Below are 21,496 nucleotides of genomic sequence, written 5' to 3' on the forward strand. Positions count from 1 at the left end.
AGCAAACAAATTATTCTAGATACTAAGCACTATCATGAGATGCTCTCAGGCAAGTGACAATGCTCAATTTTTGTTAACTAGTTAATAGGAAAGGTTTTCAAATAGAAAAGAATATAAACTCATTAAAATAATATGTGCACTACTCACATGAAATTGGGTACCTTATTTGTTTTAGGCATTTTTGAATTCATGGATTTCTTTCGGATTTCTGAAAGATGAATGAAATAATAGTCAAAAATGCAATCCCTAATCTAAGAAAGTTACAATATGATTTACTTTAACATATTTGTAAAATAAAATTGTGTTTTCATTAAGCATATCTTCAAAATGATTTAACTCTTAAGCACAAAACACTTCTAATGACCATAACAGAATATAATATCCAAAAATAGGAAAAAAAACCCTTATGTGGACAACAAGCAGCACAAAAATAGGGGTGGGCCAAAAAACCACCAGCAGCCGAATATGGCAGCCAAATCTTCATTAATGGCAGCTGAACCTTTATTAGCAAAGCACCTTGTATGAAAAGACCTGACAGGGGACCATGTTTTGGCAGGAAACCGCCTGCTTCAGGGGTTCTGTGGTCTAGAAACACAAAACTTAAAACAAAATAAATATAAATGTATATATAAAAAATCAATATGTAACACAAATACAACATTGGTTGAAAAAAAAACAGGACTCAAAAACCATGATCTGAATACAAAACGACAAAAGAACAAATAAACAAGGGATCCTTATCAAAGGAACACCATACCCAATGAACTGTGCTAGTGATGTTTAATCAATATCAACACATCAAAATATGTAAAAATCAAGTGCAGAAATTAAACAGTAGATGTGGTGAAAACACACATTGATGGCACTAGCTAGAAATATTTGATACAAAGAGATCTAGGTTAAGGGAACGCCAAACCCAATAACTGCTCTTGACGTGTAACCAAATGATATGTATAAAAATGTAAAAGCCAGTGTTACAATAGCAAAATCTAGAAATGTTGGTACAGAAAGTGAAAGTAATTGTGTGCTGAGTTGCAACAGTGTACATTAATAATGCAAACAAATGAAATGCGGGAAAATGAAAATACATCTAGGAAAACAAACCTGTCCACCACAGTAAATTACAACTGTCTCAGTTTGCTGAGGAGTAAAATTAATCTTGCACACTGTTAAACCCCATCATAGCATACCTGTTCATACCCATTCCAGCAAATCAGGATGACTTTTATTCTCTGTAATAATTGTGGTGCTTTAGTTTCAAGGCCAATCATCTGGAACCTTAAGGCTTGTCCTATCTGTCATCAGGTCACTAGTTTAAAACAGGAGCTCAGTAAAGTTAAGCAGGAATTAGATGCACTTAAAGCAACTTCTAAGACTGCACAACATCATAATGCACAGAATCGAGCCAAATTCACACCACTGCCTCAAAGGATAAAACCACATAAGAATAGATGGTTCACTGTAGGCTCAGGCAGACTTCGTTATGTGACACTGAGGCATCCACCCTCACAAGTGTTGCCCCTACAGAATTCTTTTGCTCCATTACAGCACTGTGATGTTCCTTAAAATAGAACTGAGGTGGAAGAAAAAGATATGAAGGTACCCAAAGACAAAAAACACCCCCAAATCACAAATGTTGAAAAACATACCAGAAAATGTAGATGGAAAGCGATGACCACAAATGCTCGCAGTCTAAGCAATAAAGTTCATGACCTTCAAGCCCTGATGTTGGAGGCAGACTTAGACATTGTTGCAATCACGGAGATGTGGCTAAATGGTTCCCATGAATGGGATGCAAACATACCGGGCTATAATCTATTTAGGAAGGATAGAGAGGATCAAAAAGGTGGAGGCGTAGCTCTGTATGTGAGAAGTGACATCGAGGCAACTGAAATGTCAGGGACCTGGGGAAAGGAAGAAGCGATATGGATCACCTTAAAAAGAGATGATAAAACCTCTGTACACGTGGGTGTTGTCTACAGACCTCCCACACAATTGGATGATCTAGATAAAGATCTGGTCGCAGATATCCATAAGTTGTGAAAGAAGAGAGAGGTGCTGTTGCTGGGAGATTTCAATCTGCCGGATGTAGATTGGAAAGTTCCGTCTGTGGAATCGGAAAGAAGTAGAGAGATCGTGGATGCTTTTCAAAGTGCTCTGCTCAGACAAATGGTGACGGAACCCACGAGGGAGGGAGCGACGCTGGATCTGGTGCTCACAAATGGGGATAGTGTGTCAAATGTCAGAGTGGGTGCCCACCTGGGCAGCAGTGACCATCAAACGGTTTGGTTTGATATGACGGCTAAAGTGGAGGGCGGCCACTCAAAAATCAAAGTCTTGGATTTCAAGTGTGCTGACTTTAGTAAAATGGCGGAATACCTGAGGAAGGAGCTGATGGGATGGGAGGATGAATGAGAAGTGGAAGGACAGTGGTCCAAGCTGAAAGAAGCTATAAATAGGGCCACAAACCTTTATGTAAGGAGAGAAAATAAAAGCAAGAGAAAAAGGAAACTGATATGGTTCTCCAAACAAGTGGCAGAGAAAATAAAGGCTAAGGAGTTGGCATTCCTGAAATACAGAAAAACTCAAGAAGAGAAACACGGGGAGGAATACCGGATGAAACTGAAAGAAGCCAAGAGAGAGATACGTCTGGTGAAAGCGCATGCGGAACAAATAGCTAGAAATGTAAGGAGGGGTGACAAAAATTTCTTCAGGTATATTAGTGAAAGGAGGAAGGCTAAAAAGGAATTGTGAGACTGAAAGATGCTGCGAACCACTATGTAGATAATGATGAACAAAAAAGCAAATTTGCTAAATAGATACTTTTGTTCTGTTTTCACAGAAGAAAATCCTGGAGCAGGACCACGACTGACTGGCAAAAGCACATGTGAGATTGGAGTGGATATAGCACCGTTCATGGAAGAGAGTGTGTATGAACAACTTAAAAATCTAAAGGTGGACAAAGCAGTGGGACCGGACGGGATCCACACCAGGATATTGAGGGAGCTCAGAGAGGTTCTGGCAGGTCCTATTAAAGATTTGTTTAATAAATCCTTGGAGACGGGAGAGGTTCCGTGGGATTGGAGAATGGCAGAGGTGGTCCCTCTTCACAAAAGTGGTGATAGGGAAGAAGCTGGAAACTACAGGCCAGTATGCCTCACTTTGGTTATTGGAAAAGTAATGGAAGTGATGCTGAAGGAAAGGATAGTGAATTTCCTAGAAGCAAATAAGTTGCAAGATCCGAGACAACATGGTTTCACCAAAGGGAAATTGTGCCAAACGAATCTCATTGAATTCTTTGACTGGGTGACCGGAGAATTAAATCAAGGACATGCTATGGACATAATCTACTTAGATTTCAGCAAAGCTTTTGACACGGTTCCCCACAGGAGGCTCTTGAATAAACTAGACGGGCTGAAGATAGGACCCAACGTGGTGAACTGGATTAGGAACTGGTTAACGGACAGACGCCAGAGGGTGATGGTAAATGGAGTTCGTTCGGAGCAGGGAAAGGTGAGTAGTGGAGTGCCTCAGGGATCGGTGCTGGGGCCAATTCTGTTCAATATATTTGTGAGTGACATTGCCAAAGGGTTACAAGGTAAAGTTTGCCTTTTTGCGGATGACACCAAGATTTGCAACAGAGTGGACACCCCGGAGGGAGTGGAAAACATGAAAAAAGATCTGCGGAAGCTAGAAGAATGGTCTAACGTTTGGCAATTAAAATTCAATGCGAAGAAATGCAAAGTGATGCACTTAGGGAGTAGAAATCCAAGGGAGATATATGTGTTAGGCGGGGAGAGTCTGATAGGTACGGACGGGGAGAGGGATCTTGGGATGATAGTATCTGAAGACCTAAAGGCGACGAAACAGTGTGACAAGGCGGTGGCCGTAGCTAGAAGGTTGCTAGGCTGTATAGAGAGAGGTGTGACCAGCAGAAGAAAAGAGGTTTTAATACCCCTGTATAAGACGTTGGTGAGGCCCCACTTGGAGTATTGTGTTCAGTTTTGGAGGCCGTATCTTGCGAAGGATGTTAAAAAAATGGAAGCGGTGCAAAGAAAAGCTACGAGGATGGTATGGGATTTGCGTTACAAGACGTATGAGGAGAGACTTGTTGACCTGAACATGTATACCCTGGAGGAAAGGAGAAACAGGGGTGATATGATACAGACGTTCAAATATTTGAAAGGTATTAATCCGCAAACGAACCTTTTCCGGAGATGGGAAGGCAGTAGAACGAGAGGACATGAAATGAGATTGAAGGGGGGCAGACTCAAGAAAAATGTCAGGAAGCAATTTTTCACAGAGAGAGTGGTGGATGCTTGGAATGCCCTCCCGCGGGAGGTGGTGGAGATGAAAACAGTAACGGAATTCAAACATGCGTGGGATAAACATAAGGAATCCTGTTCAGAAGGAATGGATCCTCAGGAGCATAACAGAGATTGGGTGGCAGAGCTGGTGGTGGGAGGCGGGGCTGGTGGTTGGGAGGCAGGGTTAGTGCTGAGCAGACTTATATGGTCTGTGCCAGAGCCGGTGGTGGGAGGCAGGACTGGTGGTTGGGAGGCGGGGATAGTGCTGCGCAGACTTATACGGTCTGTGCCAGAACCGGTGGGGGGAGGCGGGGCTGGTGGTTGGGAGGCGGGTCTAGTGTTGGGCAGACTTATACAGTCTGTGCCCTGACAATGGCAGATACAAATCAAGATAAGGTATACGCAAAAAGTAGCACACGTGAAATTATCTTGTTGGGCAGACTGGATGGACCGTGCAGGTCTTTTTCTGCCGTCATCTACTATATTACTATGTAACAGGAACTGAAGCAATGTGATGGATAATGACTGCATATTAGACATTGATGAGAATCTTGATATATAAAATTGCCAATTAAAAGGTAAAAAAGGAATGATGACTCACTCACAATGCGAGTACAACACATTAAAAGAAATAAAACAAATAGAAACAACAAATTAGGACAGTGGTCTGGAGACAAAAAATTATGCACCATCCTGATGGTTAAAGAGGCAGGCTCCAAACAAACAAATGGATAAGTGATATAGTAAAAAAAAATGCTACCAATAAGAACAAACATCAGCCACAGAATACAGAGGAATAAAAAACAACCTACCGTTACAAATTCCAGGTAGCAATATAATAAGCAAAGCGCGGGAAGTAAAGTGAACACCGCGCCTGCACTGGGGACTCTTAAAAAGCTGATGCTTACTAATCTGCATAAGCAGCGCGCAGAGTAAAAACTGCTTAAAAAAAAACCTCATATGGACAATATTTAAAAAGCTACTCAAATGAACAATATGAACAGTGTACTGGTTCATCGGATAGTATTTCCTGTGTAATACATTTAAAAAAGTATGTAACAATGGGATATAAAACAGCGAAGAAAATATGGTACAACGTAAACATGGAAAGTTCTCTGAGGACAGCAGGCATATATTCTCAAACGTGGGGACATCATTCACAGAACGTGGCGCGGACTCTGCCGAGTGCACTGTCACTTTAAATCTTTGAGGCAGTGCCCCCCCACCGCACATGCACAGGTGCCTTCCCGCCCAACTCTCGAGCACGGGACCAGCAGTACAGTGCTAAAGCTAAAAAGACAACTCAAAGTGGAGGCGGGAGGGATGTGAGAATATATGCCTGCTGTCCTTGGAGAACACCTCTTACAAGTAAGTAACTTAGCTTTCTCCAAGGACAAGCAGGCATAATATTTTCACATGTGGAACTCACTAGCTACCAGTCTCACAATAAAAATCAGTTTCTGCAATTAAAAAGGTAGTGAGCCTAGTGGAAAAAAGGGCCGGAGGGTGGAGTTCGCTTTAAGTAGGAAAAAGATTCTGCAGAACTACTTGTCCAAACTGGCTATCCTGCCTGGAATGCTGCTCTAGAAGGTAGTGAGCAGTGAAGGGGTGAATAGAAGGCCACGTAGCTACCTTGCAAGTGTCTTCAATGAAGGCAGAGCAGAAATGGGCTACTGAAGCCGCTATGGCTCTCACGTTGTGAGAGGTGACCTGGCCATGAAGGGTCAGCCCAGCCTGAGCATACGTGTAGGAGATACAACCTCAACTTGGCTGGCTGACTGTATGTTTGGTGATGGCTACCCCTAATCTGTTAGGTTCAAAGGACACAAAAAGCTGGGATGAGTTCCGATGAGGTTTTGTACATTCTAGATAGTATGCTAGACCACGTTTGCAGTCCAAGGTATATGCAGTGTCACGATTGTGATTGTATTCCACGCCTACACTCACCTTGCCCCTGGGTGACCGGGCCCTGTGGTTGCTGTGGACTGTCTTTTCCTGTTTCCCAGACATCTTCCAGGTTCCTGTCCGGTCCTGATGTTCCAGCACTCCAGACTTGCCCCGGTGTTTCTGCTGCCAAGCCTCACCTGTGACCTCATTTATAATTGCCTTTATTAAGCTCCTGAGAATAGTCAGATTTGCCTTTGCAACAGAGGTCTTCAGATGTGCTTTCATCTGTGAGTGATTGTTGCAGATCTAGCTCTGCTAGTCCCCTTCTTGTTTGTCTTAGCTTCAGTTCCTTACTTTTTGTATCTGCCTTGTTTGTCTTCAACTCTGTTTCCTTACTGGTTGTAGTTACCCTGTGTGTCTTTAGCCTCTGCTCCTTACTGTTGTATCAGCCCTGCTTGTCTTTAGCTTCTGTTCCTTACTGTTTGTATCTGCCTTGTTTGTCTTCAGCTCTGTTTCCTTACTGGTTGTAGTTGCCCTGTGTGTCTTTAGCTTCTGCTCCTTACTGTTGTATCAGCCCTGCGTGTCTTTTGCTTCTGTTCCTTACTGTTTGTATCTGCCTTGTTTGTCTTCAGCTCTGTTTCCTTACTGGTTGTAGTTGCCCTGTGTGTCTTTAGCTTCTGCTTCTTACTGTTGTATCAGCCCTGCGTGTCTTTAGCTTCTGTTCCTTACTGTGTGTCTCTGCCCTGTCTGTCTTCAGCTTTAGTTCCCTTCCTGCTTGTATCACCTTGTTGGTCCTCAGCTTCTGCCCTACCCTGCTTGTGTCTGCCTTGCTTGAAACTCCTGAATTCAGTTCAGCCAAGCCAAGTCTGTTCCAGCATTTGGTTCCAGTCCAGTCCAGCCAAGCCAAGTCTGTTCCAGCATTTGCTTCCAGTCCAGCCAAGCCAAGTCTGTCCCAGCATTTGGGTACAGTTCAGCCAAGCCAAGTCCACTCCAGCCTTTGGTTCCAGCCCAGCTAAGCCAAGTCTGTTCCAGCATTTGGTTCCATTCCAGCCAGGCCAAGTCCGCTCCAGCCTTTGGTTCCAGTCCAGCCAAACCTGTTCGAGACTCCTGTACCTGGTACCAGCCTGTTGGTGTTTGGCCTTGCTTCCAGTTTGGGTGGTTCTCCTGCTGTTGCTGGTCTCTGGTAGCAGCCCAAGGGCTCACTACTCCGGATCGCCCCCAGCGGCGTGACAGATGTGACATGCAGTAATATTTCTCCAGGATTATTGTGTGGCTTAAGGAAGAAAGACAAGTAGTACAATGGATTAAGGTGGAACTCTGATACCACTTTAGGAAGGAATTTGGGGTGGGATTAGAGTACAACTGTGTCATGGTAAAACCTGGTATAAGAAGAGTCTAACACAAGGGCTTGAAGTGCACTGATTCTTCTGGCAGAAGCAAGTGCTAAGAACACTACCTTATATGTGAGGAATTTCAGAGAACAAGAACAAAGCAGTTCAAATGGAGGCTTCATGACAGCTATTAAGATGACATTCAGATCCCACGCCACTGGAGGTGGTTTGAAAGGAAGTCTGGTATGAACCAAGCCTTTTATGAATCTAACTATTAAGGGATGAACTGAAACTGGTTTATTATGAGCTTTAGAATGAAAAGCACTGATAGCACTCAAATGTACTCTCACTGAGTTCGTTTTAAGGCCGAGAGGTGGAGGAAGTACTCCATAAGGGTAGAAAGAGAGCTTTAAGTAGGCTTGAGTACTTTGACTGCACACCAGCGCAGTGGCATAGCTATATGGGGCCTGGGCCCCCAAATTTCCTCTGGGCCCTTGGTTTTGCAGGAGAGTGTCCCCAATGCCCCCCCCCCAGCTGAAGCCTTCACCCAGCGTCAGTCTCCAGTGCTGTCGCGTTGCCTGTCCTGCACACTCTTCCCCTCAATTGCGTGCTCAATTTCACTAAAAGGAGCATGCAGGAAATGATCGGAAGAGAGAGCAGAGCAGGCAAAGTGGCAATACTGGAGACCAGTGCTGGATGAAGGCTTCAGCTGGTGGGGGTTGGGGACCTCCCGCCAACCAAGGTATTTGTGGTGGTAGTGTGAGGAGGGGCAGGGTGGCGAGGCAGCGGAGGGGCAGCGGCAGGGTGGCACATCAAAATGTGCCCCCCCCCATCTCGAGCTCTGGCTCCCTCCCACCACGAGGTCTGGCTACGCCCCTGCACTAGAGTGAAAATCTTTTCCACTTTAAACGGTAACATTTTCTTGTAGAAGATTTCCTAGAGGCTAGGAGTATTCTGTGTCAGGAAGGTTTAAGGAACATACATCTACATAATCAGGAACCACCAAGCCGTCAGGGCTAGAGAGAGTCTGGATGGAGGGACCCTTCGTTCTGTGTTATTAGAGTTGGGAGAGGATCCAACTTCAATGGTTCCTTGAATGATAATTCTAGGAGAAGAGGGAACCAGATCTAAGATGGACAATAGGGAGCTATTAGAATCATGGCCCCATAGTCTCGATGAAGTTTGAGAAGAGATTTCCCTATGAGAGGTGGTGGGGGAAAAGCATATAGGTCACAGGAACATATGAATAGCCATACTAGGTCAGACCAATGGTCCATCTAGCCCAGTATACCTATTTCCAACAGAGATCAGCCCATGTCACAAGTACCTGGCACAAACCCAAATAGTAGCAACATTCCATGTCATAGGCGCCGACTCCATGGGTGCTGTGGGTGTTCGAGCACCCCAAATATTTTAACGCGCCCGCTTCTCCCTCAACAATCCTCCGTCCTCGCCTTCCTGCTGTCCAAAATTTAAAACTCATCTTACCTTACTTGGTCCTGGACTCCCGGCAGCAGTGAAAGGCGAGCAGGCTCGGCTTCAGCCTTCCCTTCTCTCTCAGCTCTGGTCCTGCCCTCATTTCCTGTTTCCCACTGCAGGCACAGGCAGCTCCTTGTGACTCTGGGCAAGTCACTTAACCCTCCATTGCCCCAGGTACAAATAAGTACCTGTATATAATATGTAAGCCGCATTGAACCTGCTATGAGTGGGAAAGCGCGGGGTACAAATGTAACAAAAACAAACAAAACAAGATGAATTTTAAATTCTGGGTGGCAGGAAGGTGAGGAACGGAGGACTGTTGTGGGAGAAGAGGTCAGGCTGGGGTTGGGACTGGCACTCGGAGGAGAGGGGGGTACTGACACTCAGAGGAGAGGGGGGTCTGGAACTCGGAGGAGAGGGGGGCCTGGAACTTGGGGAGGGGGCCTGGAACTCAAAGGAGAGGGGGGCTGAAAAGGGGCATGTAGTGTTTGGGGCAAGTTATTGGACATGGAGGGGAGGGGAGAAATCGCTGGACATGGAAGAGAGAGCAGGGGTGAGATGAGACGTTGGACATGGATGGAGGGAGGGGAGGGCAGGGGAGAGAGGAGAATTCGCTGGACATGGATGAGAGGGGAGGGGAGAAAGAAGAATTGCTGGATATGAATGGAGGGGGACAGGGGGAGAGAGAGGGGGAGAGGGGGAATGCACCACCTGTAAAAAAAAAAAATTCAGCACCCCCAATCATTTTGAAACGTTGGCTCCTATGTTCCATGCTACCAATCCCAGGGCAAGCAGTGGCTTCTCTATGTTTGTCTCAATAGAAGACCATGGTTTTTTCCTCCAGGAACCTGTCCAAACCTTTTTTAAACCCAGACACGTTAACCGCTGTTACTATAACCTCCGGCAAAGAGTTCCAGTGCTTAACTATTCGTTGAGTGAAGAAATATTTCCTCCTATTTGTTTTGACAGTATTTCCATGTAACTTCATTGAGTGTCTCCTAGTCTTTGTACTTTTTTGAACAAGAGTAAAAAAATTGATTCACTACTACTTGTTGTACACCACTCAGGATTTTGTAGACCTCAAATCATATCCCCCCTCAGTTGTCTCTTTTCCAAGCTGAAAAGCCTAACCTCTTTAGCCTTTCTTCATATGAGAGGAGTTCCATCCCCTTTATCATTTTGGTTGCTCTTCTTTGAACCTTTTCTAATTCCACTATATCTTTTTTGAGATACGGTGACCAGAACTGAATGCAGTACTCAAGGTGAGGTTGTACTATTGAGTGCTACAGAGGCATTATTGTATTCTCGGTCTTGCTTACTGTCGCCTTCCTGTTTCTCAATAAAGTAAGAAGGCATCTAGGTCAGAATGGTTGGGAGTATACAGACGAGTTAAAAAATGGGGAAGTTTGTTGTTCTGAGAAGCAAAAAGGTCTATCGATGGGGTCCCCCACTGCTGGAATATTTTATGAACTATAGAGGTGCTCAGGGACCATTTGATCAAAGACCCTGCTCAATTTGTCTGCTACAGCATTCTGTTCGCCTGCTAGGTAAACGGCTATTTTAAAGATATTTCAAGAAGCTGCCAAGTCTATATCTGGATTGCTTGGCAACAGAGATGATAAGATCCTCTTCCTCCCTGTTTGTTCAGATAATACATCGCTACCTAGTTGTCCGTGTGAGCTAGTATTACCTGACAGAGAATACAGCTCTGGAAGGTGTTGAGAGCATTCCAAACAGCTCACACTTCTAGTAGGTTGATATGATGTCTTTTCTCCTATGGGGATCAAGAACCCTGTGTGTGGAGACCATCTAGGTGTGCTCCCCAACCTGTCGTGGAGGCATCTGTGGTGAGGATTTTGTGATGCAGAAGAGGCTAAAATGGAAGGCCCGGGTAAGTTTTTCAGACACCATCCACTAGAGTAGAGAGTGGCGTAGTGAACCAAATGAGAGCTGACAGTAATCCCATGGCTTGGGATCACTGACAGGAGAGTGTCCACTGAGGAATTCAGAGGTGGAGATGAGCCAATGGTGTTACATGGATTGTTGAAGCCATGTGACTGAGTAGGCAGAGCATCTGATGAACAGATACTTGTGTGGAATTGTACATCTGAGTGGCGAGATGTAATATGTTCTCCGCTCTCTCTTGAGGAATGAAGGCTTGCACTGAGTATTGTCGAGGAGAGCCCCTATGAATTCCAACATCTGAACTGGTTTGAAGATGTGATTTGGGGTAATTGACCACAAATCCAAGGAGCTATAGGAGCCATATGGTGGAGTGAATGGAGGTGCTTGCTGATTCTCTGAAGGCTGCCTTGATTAACCAGTCATCCAGGTAGAGGAAGATGTGTATGCCCCATTTGCAAAGTGTTGCAGCTATTACTATCAGACACTTTGTGAAGACTTGAGGAGCCAAGGCCAAGCCAAATGGTAAGACCTTGTATTGATAGTGCAGTTCTACAGCAAAAACAGAGGTACTTTCTGTGTGCAGAGGGAATAAATATGTGCATATGCCTCCTTGAGATCTAGAGAGCAAAGCCAATTGTTGGGTTGTATCATGGGAAGTAGTGACCTCAGGGATACCAAGTAAAATTTTTGAGTAGAAACTTGCTTCAGTCTCGCAGATCAAGAACTGGATGTACTTCCCACGTCTTTTTTGGGATAAGAAAATATCTGGAACAGAACCTTTATTCCTGTCCAGTGGAGGAACTGTTTCTACTGAATTCTGCCAGAGGAGGGCCAAGAGCTCCTCTTGAAGTAGTTTAATTTGGAGGAGTTGAAATGAGACTCTTGATGGATGGTTGGGAGGTCATCTTTGCCAACGCAGAGTGTAGCTGTGCTGAATGGTGCATAGCACCCAAAGGTCGGCGATTATGAGAGACCACCTCTGTTGGAAGAGAATGAGCCTCCCTCTGACAGGTTGGTCACTTGGCATGGACAACTGTATGGTGGCAATGTTCTTTAGCAAGGAGTCCAAAATCAGGTTGTTGTTTAGACTGAGATGGTGTCTGGGTTTTCTAACCCCACTGCTGTCTTGGATGTGATCGCTGGGGCGTAGTCCTTTGAGGTGGAGGAGGAGCAGGGGGTATAAAGTCGCTTAGTCATGTAGTAATTTGAGTGCTGATATCCTACTGCAGAACCTTCTAGAAGAAGTAGCAGAAGTTTGTGGACTGGATACAGTCTTAATAGTATCTGTATGTTTTTTAATTAGGTCAACCATTTTCTCGACTTTGTCTCCAAATATGTTATCTCCATGACAAGGAACATCTGCTAGATGGTCCTGGATAGCAGATTCAAGGTCAGAAACTCTGAGCCAAGAGAGATTTTGCAATTCCACTGCCAACGCGGAAATACATGAAGAGTCATCAAAAGCCTCAAAAGCCTGTCTGGCTAGATATTTACAACAGTCGGGAAGATTTCTGTGAAGTTTATGGAATTCCTTTTTCGCGTGTAGGAATTCTGTGAAAGATAAGGTACTCTGTATTAGAGATTTTAAATAAATTGTGGAATAAAGTTGATAATCCAATATTCGATTGGTTAGCATTGAAGCCTGAAAAGCTTTTCTGCCAAAAGAGCCCAATGCTCTAGCTTCTCTTCCTGGAGGAGCAGAAGCATGAGATCTTGCACTGCAAGTGTGTTTTAAAGCAGATTTCACAACTAGTGAATGGTGGGTTAGTTGTGTTTTCTCAAATCCAGTAGATTTCTTTATCGTTTACATTGTATCAGTTTTCTTTGGGGCTACCTGAACTGTCAGTGGAGTCTCCCAGTTTTTGAGAAGAGTGTTCTTCATTATTGAAGTGGAACAGTATCCTTTCTCTACGAGAATTATAATGTAGAACTTAAAGTTCTGAATGAGATTCTTCCTCTGTCTAGTTTAAAAGATATGCCTTGAGCCATCTCTCGGACAAAGCCAGGATACTCTCTGGAGGAGATCTACATATCTCATGTAGCAGATAGGGATCAGATGGAATGTCATATTACTCCTCATCTGAGAGATCCTGTGGGTCCTGATTCGTCTCCCAGGTGAGGTCTAAGTTTGACTTTTCAAAGTACTGTTCATGGGAAATACGAGGAAGAGAGTGATGACTAGAGCATCGGCTCTGTGTTGAGGTGTGTCGAGGTAGATGAGTCTCTGTTAGAGAAAGTCCAACTGGTGATGACGACGCATGCATCAGTCAGGTTCATATCGCACCAGACAGTCAATGCTGGGCTGGTGTGCGGGACCTCTCCCATGACTGTCTCTCCAATGCATTGAAGGGCTGGGCTGAGGCTGGTGCAAGCACCCAGTAAGCCTGAACAGACTTCAAATGCAGTAACCCCGAAAGTTCAGAACGCCTAACACCCACCTGGGACTAACCCTGCAAACACCTAGAGGGTCTTTACCAGCATTGCTCAGGCCTATCACCAACTGTGCACATGATCTACTCTGGCATACCCTTCCTCCCACCTGCTGGGTTACGCTTGCCTCCGGTCGAGCCTCACACCCGCAACTTAATTCCCCAGTGGTTTCTAAGGACACTGGGACCACACTTCCAGGGGTTCTACAGTTCCTAGAAAGCATCCACAGACTGCTGGCCAAACAAGACCCAAAACACAAACCACCAGGATTCTTAATCAGTAGAGAACAAACAAGGCTAATAAATGAATTGATTTATTATCATAACAAGTTAGAACAGTGAATGAATGAATAGGGTGTAATTAGCAAACAATAACAGGTAAATTAAACAGGAATCAATATTAAACTAACTAAACACTTATTCACTACCTGAGTAGTACGCTGGGGAGTTCAGGAAAATTAACTGCTCACAATCTTTGAACAGGGTCTCAGTATAGAGGTCTGTACCTTCTATATTCTCACTCTGTGATTAAAGATTTCCAGCAGATTCAATCAGAGCCCAGAGCATAAACACTGAGGGGCCTCTGGCCAACAACAGTGTAGGTTACTTTTTCCTCAGAGCTTAAACTGAAAAATGGTCACTTCTGTAACAGCTTTAAAAGCAGGAAACAGACATCACCTGCTGGCCAAACAAGGGAAATGCACATCATAAAAATAGCTACACAATTTACAAGCAAGAAAATCCCTTGTTTCACCACACCCGGATTTCCTCATGAAGAGTAGGCATTGATACCAGTTGAGAAAGCGGTGTGGACACAGTCTGAGATGTAGCCTGTGCAGGCGCAGACCTCGAAGACTCAGTGAGAGGTCACTATGGCATGGATGATTCTCGTGCATTGAGGACATCGATGCAGGGGAGGAATGGGAAGTGTGCCTGGAGGCTTTTTAGGTTTTTTTTAATGCTGCAGGTCCGTCGATTTACAATGCACTGACGATGAGGACATAGAGTATTTACGTATATGTGGTATCGAGTCTGATGTTAGACCATCTCAATGTTGCGTCGGTCCACCCAATGTTGATGCTGACACCGATGCAGGTTCCGCATTAAGTATCAAATCCTCTGCCATGCTCGATGTGGATGTTGATGCAGAACTGAAGTTTTTCTTGCTGGACTCTGTGGGCTTTAAGGGTCCTTGCTTGCATGTGTTATGAGTGTCTGTGCCTGAAATAGTCCTATTGCATCGAGTACACTTCTTAAAGCCACTTGGCACCTTGTTGACATGGAGGGAAAACGGCCGAAGCTAGGTCAAAAGACTCTATGGCCTGGGGAGCTCGAGTAATCTCGTACCCAAAAAATAGTCGATGATTCTTGGTAAGAGAAGAGCTCAGAGGCCTCACAAGGCCAAAAATTGAAAATAATTTAAACAAAATATATATATTTAATAAATTAATACTGAAAATAGAAGAATATGAAGAAAAAAATGTCCCAGAAAAGGGAAGGCACCAAAAAGGCAAAAGTTTGGCATACTGAGGAGAGATCAAAAAGTTAACCTCTCTGCTCCACGGAAAATAATAGACTACTGGTCCGGCACGCGAGTCGTGCTAACTAGGTAGAGAAGGAGCTGCACCCCAAATCTGAAACAGAGCAGTGCTCCCAAGCTAGAGAGGAGACCATGATCAACACCAGCATAACTGGCACCCATCATGCTGAAATGACACTACCAAAAGAACTGGAGCTGTGTAGCAGCAGTGTATGCCAACCTAAGAAAATGGTCCCAAAAGGACAGGCTGAAAAAGGGCTGCTTGAAGAATCGCCAACAGACCGGTGCTCCAAAACAAAGCTTGAGGCCAGCATGGCTGAGCAAACCAAGACAGCCATAGTACATCATGTAGCAGAAAAACACCATGTGCCCTCTACCACCATGCAGCTATGGTCTCAGCAGGAGGCTGAATACTTTCCCCCCTCCCCCCTTTTTTTAAAACCAGTTAAGGCCTACACTAGCCCCAAGCAATGCCAGGTCTTACAGAAGTTGGTGCCATGAATGCTGAAGTACTGCCACCCTACTGCCCAGGGGAACACTCTGGCAGGAACCCTGCCAACACCCTGCCTGATGCCAGCCTATAGTACACCTGCTGCAAAGGCCATTAGTCACCAAGCATGCTCCCCAAGCCTAGAATGCTGCACAAGAACAGCCAATCACTACCACGGGACAAATTCCCATGCTAGAGTGCCTGGTTAGGCCTGAGGGCGCAACTACTATGTCAGCCAAGAACCAATAAAGTAGCTGATCTACTGCACTGGAATGGCACAGAAAGGCTGAATAACATGCCTACCCTGTATGCCCTACAATGGAAGGCAGGTGCTTACATAGGGCTTAGCCCCTCTAACTTAGTGACCCTGCAGGCCAAAGGCTGCAAGTCCCATCCTATAGCCATTTATTAATCCTTACCAATGCTGCTGCTGCAGCTGAAGCGTACGGATTATAGCAACCGTAATTAAATCTGCTCAAAATGGAATGAAAGGGATACCACCAGACACAAAGACTCAATGAGCTGAGGGCTGTACAGACTCTAACATAACGCCAAGTAGAAGGCACCAAGAGCTCCGGAAGCAGTGAAACAACTGACTTAGAACCCACAGGCAGTGAAGGCACACCACCCACCCGGAGACCATCAATAATGCAGAATTCCAGGGTGGAAGATCCAGCTTGCAAGCAGCAAGTATCGCGTTGCAACCCGCAGGCACTCGGCTCCTGCGCAAACGCCCCAACCAAAGAGGTCCTGCGAGCTGCGACTGTACCTACCATCAACCCACAGTCAAGAAGCCAGATTAAGCAGGAAAACACTCCCTGACACCACAAGGGGAACTGGAACGCTGTCCACACGTGCAAAGCCCAACTGGACTCCGCCTGCCGAGAAGAAATCAGGTAACCTCTGCTGAAAACTACCAAAGGGAATACTGTTCCACTAGCACTAAAGAGAAGCGAAGGAGAGCTTGCAGAAGTGGTGAGCCTGAAAAGCAAGTAAATAATGAAGGCCGAATTGAAGGCAGGAAGAAAAAGCCTGCCAAATGGCTGTGGCAGAGCAGTGTGCAGTTGACCAAACAGCAACTTGAGAAAGGCTGAGATACCTCACAGAGAAGAAAGGTTAAAACTGTGTTTGTTGTTTTGGGGTTTTTTTTCCGAACATACAAGAGGCAGCTTACCTTGGAGACAAAAGCAAGAGAGCACATCCATGTCAGAACATCCCAAATGGATGCCCATTTCACATGTATTTTCAAACAGGATACAGCCTGTTTGAAAATACATGAAATGGATGCCCATGCACTTAGATGCAAGCACTTATGTATGGCTGGCTTCTGTGCACCTATGTTCCAGAGATACATGTTTAACTTATAGTTGTTTGTGGGCCCTTGCAAGGGCAAGGCGGCATCTAAGTGCACCACCATTAGGTGGATCAGAGAGGATATTACCAGGGCATATACTGAGTGAGCCTGCCAGAACATGTCCCCCCCCCACCCCATGCATAAGGGCCTGGACATCTCTGACACTCCCCCACCTATGAAGAGATGCCAAGTCACCCAGTTCCAGGCTGCACATTTTGGGAAAGTCCAGGATGTATCACCATCCCATTCTGATGCATTATGGGACTTGTAGCACTGATTTCAATGGGCAGCATAGGTATCAATAATCCCACTCTGCGTTGGAATGTAAGGTCAAAACCAGGACTACTCCAAAAATCTCCAGCCTGGAATTGGGTAACTAGTCATCTCTGCCAATGCTCTAAACTGCTGGTCCACACGTACATACATATATGAACTGTGGCAGCAGCTCACTAATACAGACTCTGTATCCCTAGGTCACACCTGCCATAGCTGACTGCCCATAACCACCTCCCTGGCCAAGTGCAAACGTAACCAAAAAAGAGTCCTCAAACCATCCAGAAGTCCCCTGCTCACGCAGGGATAACGAAGATACTTACCTGTAGTAGATATTCTCCAAGGACAGCATGCCGTTCATTCTCACATGTGGGTGATGTCATCCATGTCGCCAGGGGCAGAGCTTAAACAAACTAATAGAGCTTTAAGCGCATGCACAGCAGCCCCACTACGCATTCGCCAGTGCCTTCCGTAACACCACGAGAAAGCAGGATCATCAGTACAATATGTTAGCATACTACAAAAAGGAGACAATTCCAAAAGGAGGTGGGAAGGTATGTGAGAATGAATGGCCTGCTGTCCCTGGAGAATACCTGCTACAGATAAGTATCTTCTCTTTCTTCAAGGACAAGCAAGCCATATTCTCACATATGGAAATCCCTAGCTACCAGACTCTCCGAAAACAATAACCAAAGGTCAATTGGGCCTTGCAATGGTGAGGACATAATAGTAATTAACCTGAAACTATATACAACTATGTGAAAATGCAGCCTGGAACAGAACAAAATGGGCCTAAGAGGGCGGAGTTGGATTCTAGAGCCCAAACAAATTCTGTAGAACTGTCTGTCGAAACTGACTATCTTGTCGCATGTCTGGTATCCTGCTCAAGGCAGTAATGAGATGGAGTGGAGGAGTGGCCTAGTGGTTAGGGTGGTGGACTTTGGTCCTGGGGAACTGAGGAACTGAGTTCAATTCCCGGCACAGGCAGCTCCTTGTGACTCTGGGCAAGTCACTTAACCCTCCATTGCCTACTGCATTGAGCCTGCCATGAGTGGGAAAGCGCGGGGTACAAATGAAACAAAAAAATAAAAAAATAAATGTGAATATGTGGACTGAAGACCACGTTGCAGCCTTGCAAATTTCTTCAATCAAAGCTGACCTCAAGTTGGCTACCAATTCAGCCATGTTTCTGACATTGTGAGCCTTGGCATGAACCTCAAGAGTCAGACTAGTCTGGGCATAAGTGAATGAAATGCAATCTGCCAGCCAATTGGAGATAGTGTGTTTCCCAATGGCAATTTCCATCCTGTTGGGATCAAAAGAAAAAAAACTTGGGTGGACTGTCTGTAGGGCCTAGTCCACTCCAAGTAGAGGAGTGGCCTAGTGGTTAGGGTGGTGGACTTTGGTCCTGGGGAACTGAGGAACTGAGTTCGATTCCCACTTCAGGCACAGGCAGCTCCTTGTGACTCCGGACAAGTCACTTAACCCTCCATTGCCCCATGTAAGCCGCAATGAGCCTGCCATGAGTGGGAAAGCGTGGGGTACAAATGTAAAAAAAAAAAAAAAAACCCAAGTAAAAGGCCAATGCTCGCTTGCAGTCCAAGGTGTGCAGTGCGCGTTCACCAGGATGAGCATATGGTTTGGGAAAGAATGTTGGAGAAGAATGATCAACTGGTTCAAATGGAACTCTGACACAACCTTACACAGGAACTTAGGGTACGTGCAGAGAACTACTCTGTTATGATAAAATTTTGTGTAAGGTGCCGTGCGTGTGAGGAGGCCAAATCGGGATAAGAAAATATGCCTCCTCAAGGTCCAATGAGGTTGAGAAACTCACCTGGGTAGACCGAGTTTATCACAGGTCAAAAAGTCCCCATGCAGACGTGCAGCAACTTGAGAGACTTGCTTACCCCTCTGAGATCCCTATCTGGGAGAAATGTCTCTTCATTCCTTTGGGACAAAAAAAAAATAGATGTAATATTGATCTGTGTCTGCCTCTGCCAGAGGAATGGGCTTAATGGCCCTCCAGGCACATAAAAAATGCCTAGGTAGTTAGTCCTGCCCAACTCTTGGCAGAACTGCCATAAGGGGACAGCAAAAAATGATCTGCGAGCGGTTTGGAAACTTCTAGCTTGGAGCCATGCAGAATGATGTCTAGGACCCATTGATCTGTAGTAATGGTGGTCCACTCCTTGTAAAAGTGGGGAAGGTGCCCTTTTGATGCAGTTTGTGACCTACCCAGTGGGCCCCTTTCCCCCAACTGACACCAAGGGGGACCACAGTCAGCCAGCACCACCCTCAGGATAGCCAACAACTGCCCACCGTGCATCCACTAGCTAGGGGGGCATTTGCCAGCCACCACTGCATCAAGGAGCATGGGACCTGCAGCCAAACATGGGATCCTCAGGACCACGAGTGAATAACCAAGTGTGTCACAGAGCAATGCTGGAGCTACACGGCCGATCCACAGTCAAATCCTGGATGTGGGGACTGGCAGTGAAGATGGGGAAGCCCTACCATGTGGCCAAATATTGATGCAGAAGCAGAAGTAGCGGGCTGCCTTGATGTCTCTTAATGCCAGTGAGGACTCGACAGGGCAGGGGTAGGATACTGCCTCACCACCAGAGAGTACTGGTCTTTTCACTGAAGCTGGAGGGAGGGATGGGAAGGATGGCTGCAAGCGGGAACTGTGAAGGGGTGGCTAAAGCCATGAGGGGCAAAGAATGTGCTATGAAGCATATCATTGTGGAGGGGGTGGGTAGGTTGGGTGTGTGTATATTTGGAGGATTGAGGGAGATGGAAGATGGGGGGAGGGAGGATGTTGGGGGGAGGAAGGGGAGGGGAGGGGTGCTGTTGGGCTTGTCACTATTGTTTGAGAAATAAAAGTAGCACTCACTGTCATGCTTGCACCCCCAGCTAGTGTGGTGCCTGGTCTGCTCTTGTGGGGGGGAGGGGGTGGAGAGTTCCTCCTTCTCTTGGGCCAGTTCTGCCTGTGTAATGGAAGATTTTAAAGACTGTTTTCCAACTCTGCCTTGACTGACAGTGCACTCGGGGTCTGTATTTTTGATTAGAAGTAACTCTATTTGTGTGAAATGTGGAAGAAGATAAGACACAGCTCTAATTAATTTGGTATGTGAAGGGAGAGGTGGAGCCTGTTTCGAGTTCAGACTGGCCACCTGGTCCGAGACACATATGACCACATTCCCACATGCTCAAGCATATTTTGTAAGGCTTGTTTACCAAAACAGAGAAATTCTCATTTTGTAATTTTCCTTAGCTCTGAACATGAGTTCTAAGCCTAATAAAAAGGGGAATTTCTGTCAGTGAAATTGGGAGCTCGTCTGTGAGTAACGTATGTACAATGCAGAGAACTATATTTCCTGGTCAAAGAAATTCCTGGCTTTCGCTGTGAACAGGGCCCCCCCAGCTGATGATATGAGACTAGATGTAGAGATTAAGGACCAGTGACGTATGTATATTATGATGTATTATTGCTTCTTTTCCTGTTATAGAAACTCCTAGCTTTGCTTGGATATAGTGACCAGTGATGTCATTGATTGTTTCTTTTTAACTATAGATAGGTATCGTTTCTTTTTAGGTATATAACTTAATCATTGTGTATATAGCTTAACCACTGTGTATCTTAGACAATAATGAACCTCTAATAAAAGTCTCATTTACCTAATACGAATCCAAAAGAATCTACAGTAATTATTGAGTAGTCTGTAAAACCAGATCAGAACATTTTGGCGACGAGGGAGGGCTTCATAGAAGGAATGGCACTTTTTTTTTATAACTCGTTTTTATTGGCACAATATCACAACATTAGAACATTACTATAAGCGTAAACCAGCTGCACATACATATCAACAGTTCTATTTTCAGAGTCTAATGTGACAATTTTCTCATATATTTACCCCTCCTATCCAAACCCCCCCCCCCCCCCCCCCAGGAATGGCACTTTTTAAGAGGAATGCAGAGGAGAGTGTTGAAATATCAGGTTGGGATGGGGTACTATATAGTATTATAGCCACTGAGTGGTCAGGGTTATGTGAGGAATAAGATTCCAGTTTAAAGGAATCAGAGCCTTTGTATGGAAAGAATTAAACTGAAAAGGGAGAAAACCTGTTAGAAACGGGATAAACCACATAGGAAAAGTACAGAATTGGAATAAGTGTGTGATTTACAGTTAAAATGAAATGCTTAATTGCCAGAATAAGTTACTAACTGATAAGCTGGATAGCATGCTGCTGTGAGAGTGGCACAATATAAATATAGGAAGTGAAGAGGTAAAATTAACAGAAAGTACATATATACATTTTAATAAGATACAAGGACTGTCTCAGGCAGGGAAACTTTTAAGTAATCAGAAAAAAATATGACCTTGAGTGGAGGGAAAAAGAGCAACATGTTATTTTTAACAGGTATTTGAGCAGACAACACACATTGCTTTAGATCTGTGGCCAGTGCAATTAGGAGAACTAGAATTAAGTGTCTCAGT

General features: G+C 45.1%; 1 protein-coding gene across 2 annotated transcripts in view; it reads right to left on the reverse strand.

Annotated features, from left to right (window-relative positions):
• Positions 1–21,496, reverse strand: part of LOC115460397 (myosin-11-like) — a 241,640-nt gene that overhangs the window by 205,856 nt on the left and 14,288 nt on the right. For both annotated transcript variants that reach the window (XM_030190179.1, XM_030190178.1), the window contains exon 2: positions 148–208. In XM_030190179.1, the coding sequence (XP_030046039.1) occupies positions 148–191 (44 nt within the window). In that variant the 5' untranslated portion in view covers positions 192–208. The remainder of the gene's footprint in view (positions 1–147; positions 209–21,496) is intronic.

This window comes from Microcaecilia unicolor, chromosome 1 (genome assembly GCF_901765095.1).
Source record: "Microcaecilia unicolor chromosome 1, aMicUni1.1, whole genome shotgun sequence".
In the NCBI taxonomy this organism is placed as follows: domain Eukaryota; kingdom Metazoa; phylum Chordata; class Amphibia; order Gymnophiona; family Siphonopidae; genus Microcaecilia; species Microcaecilia unicolor.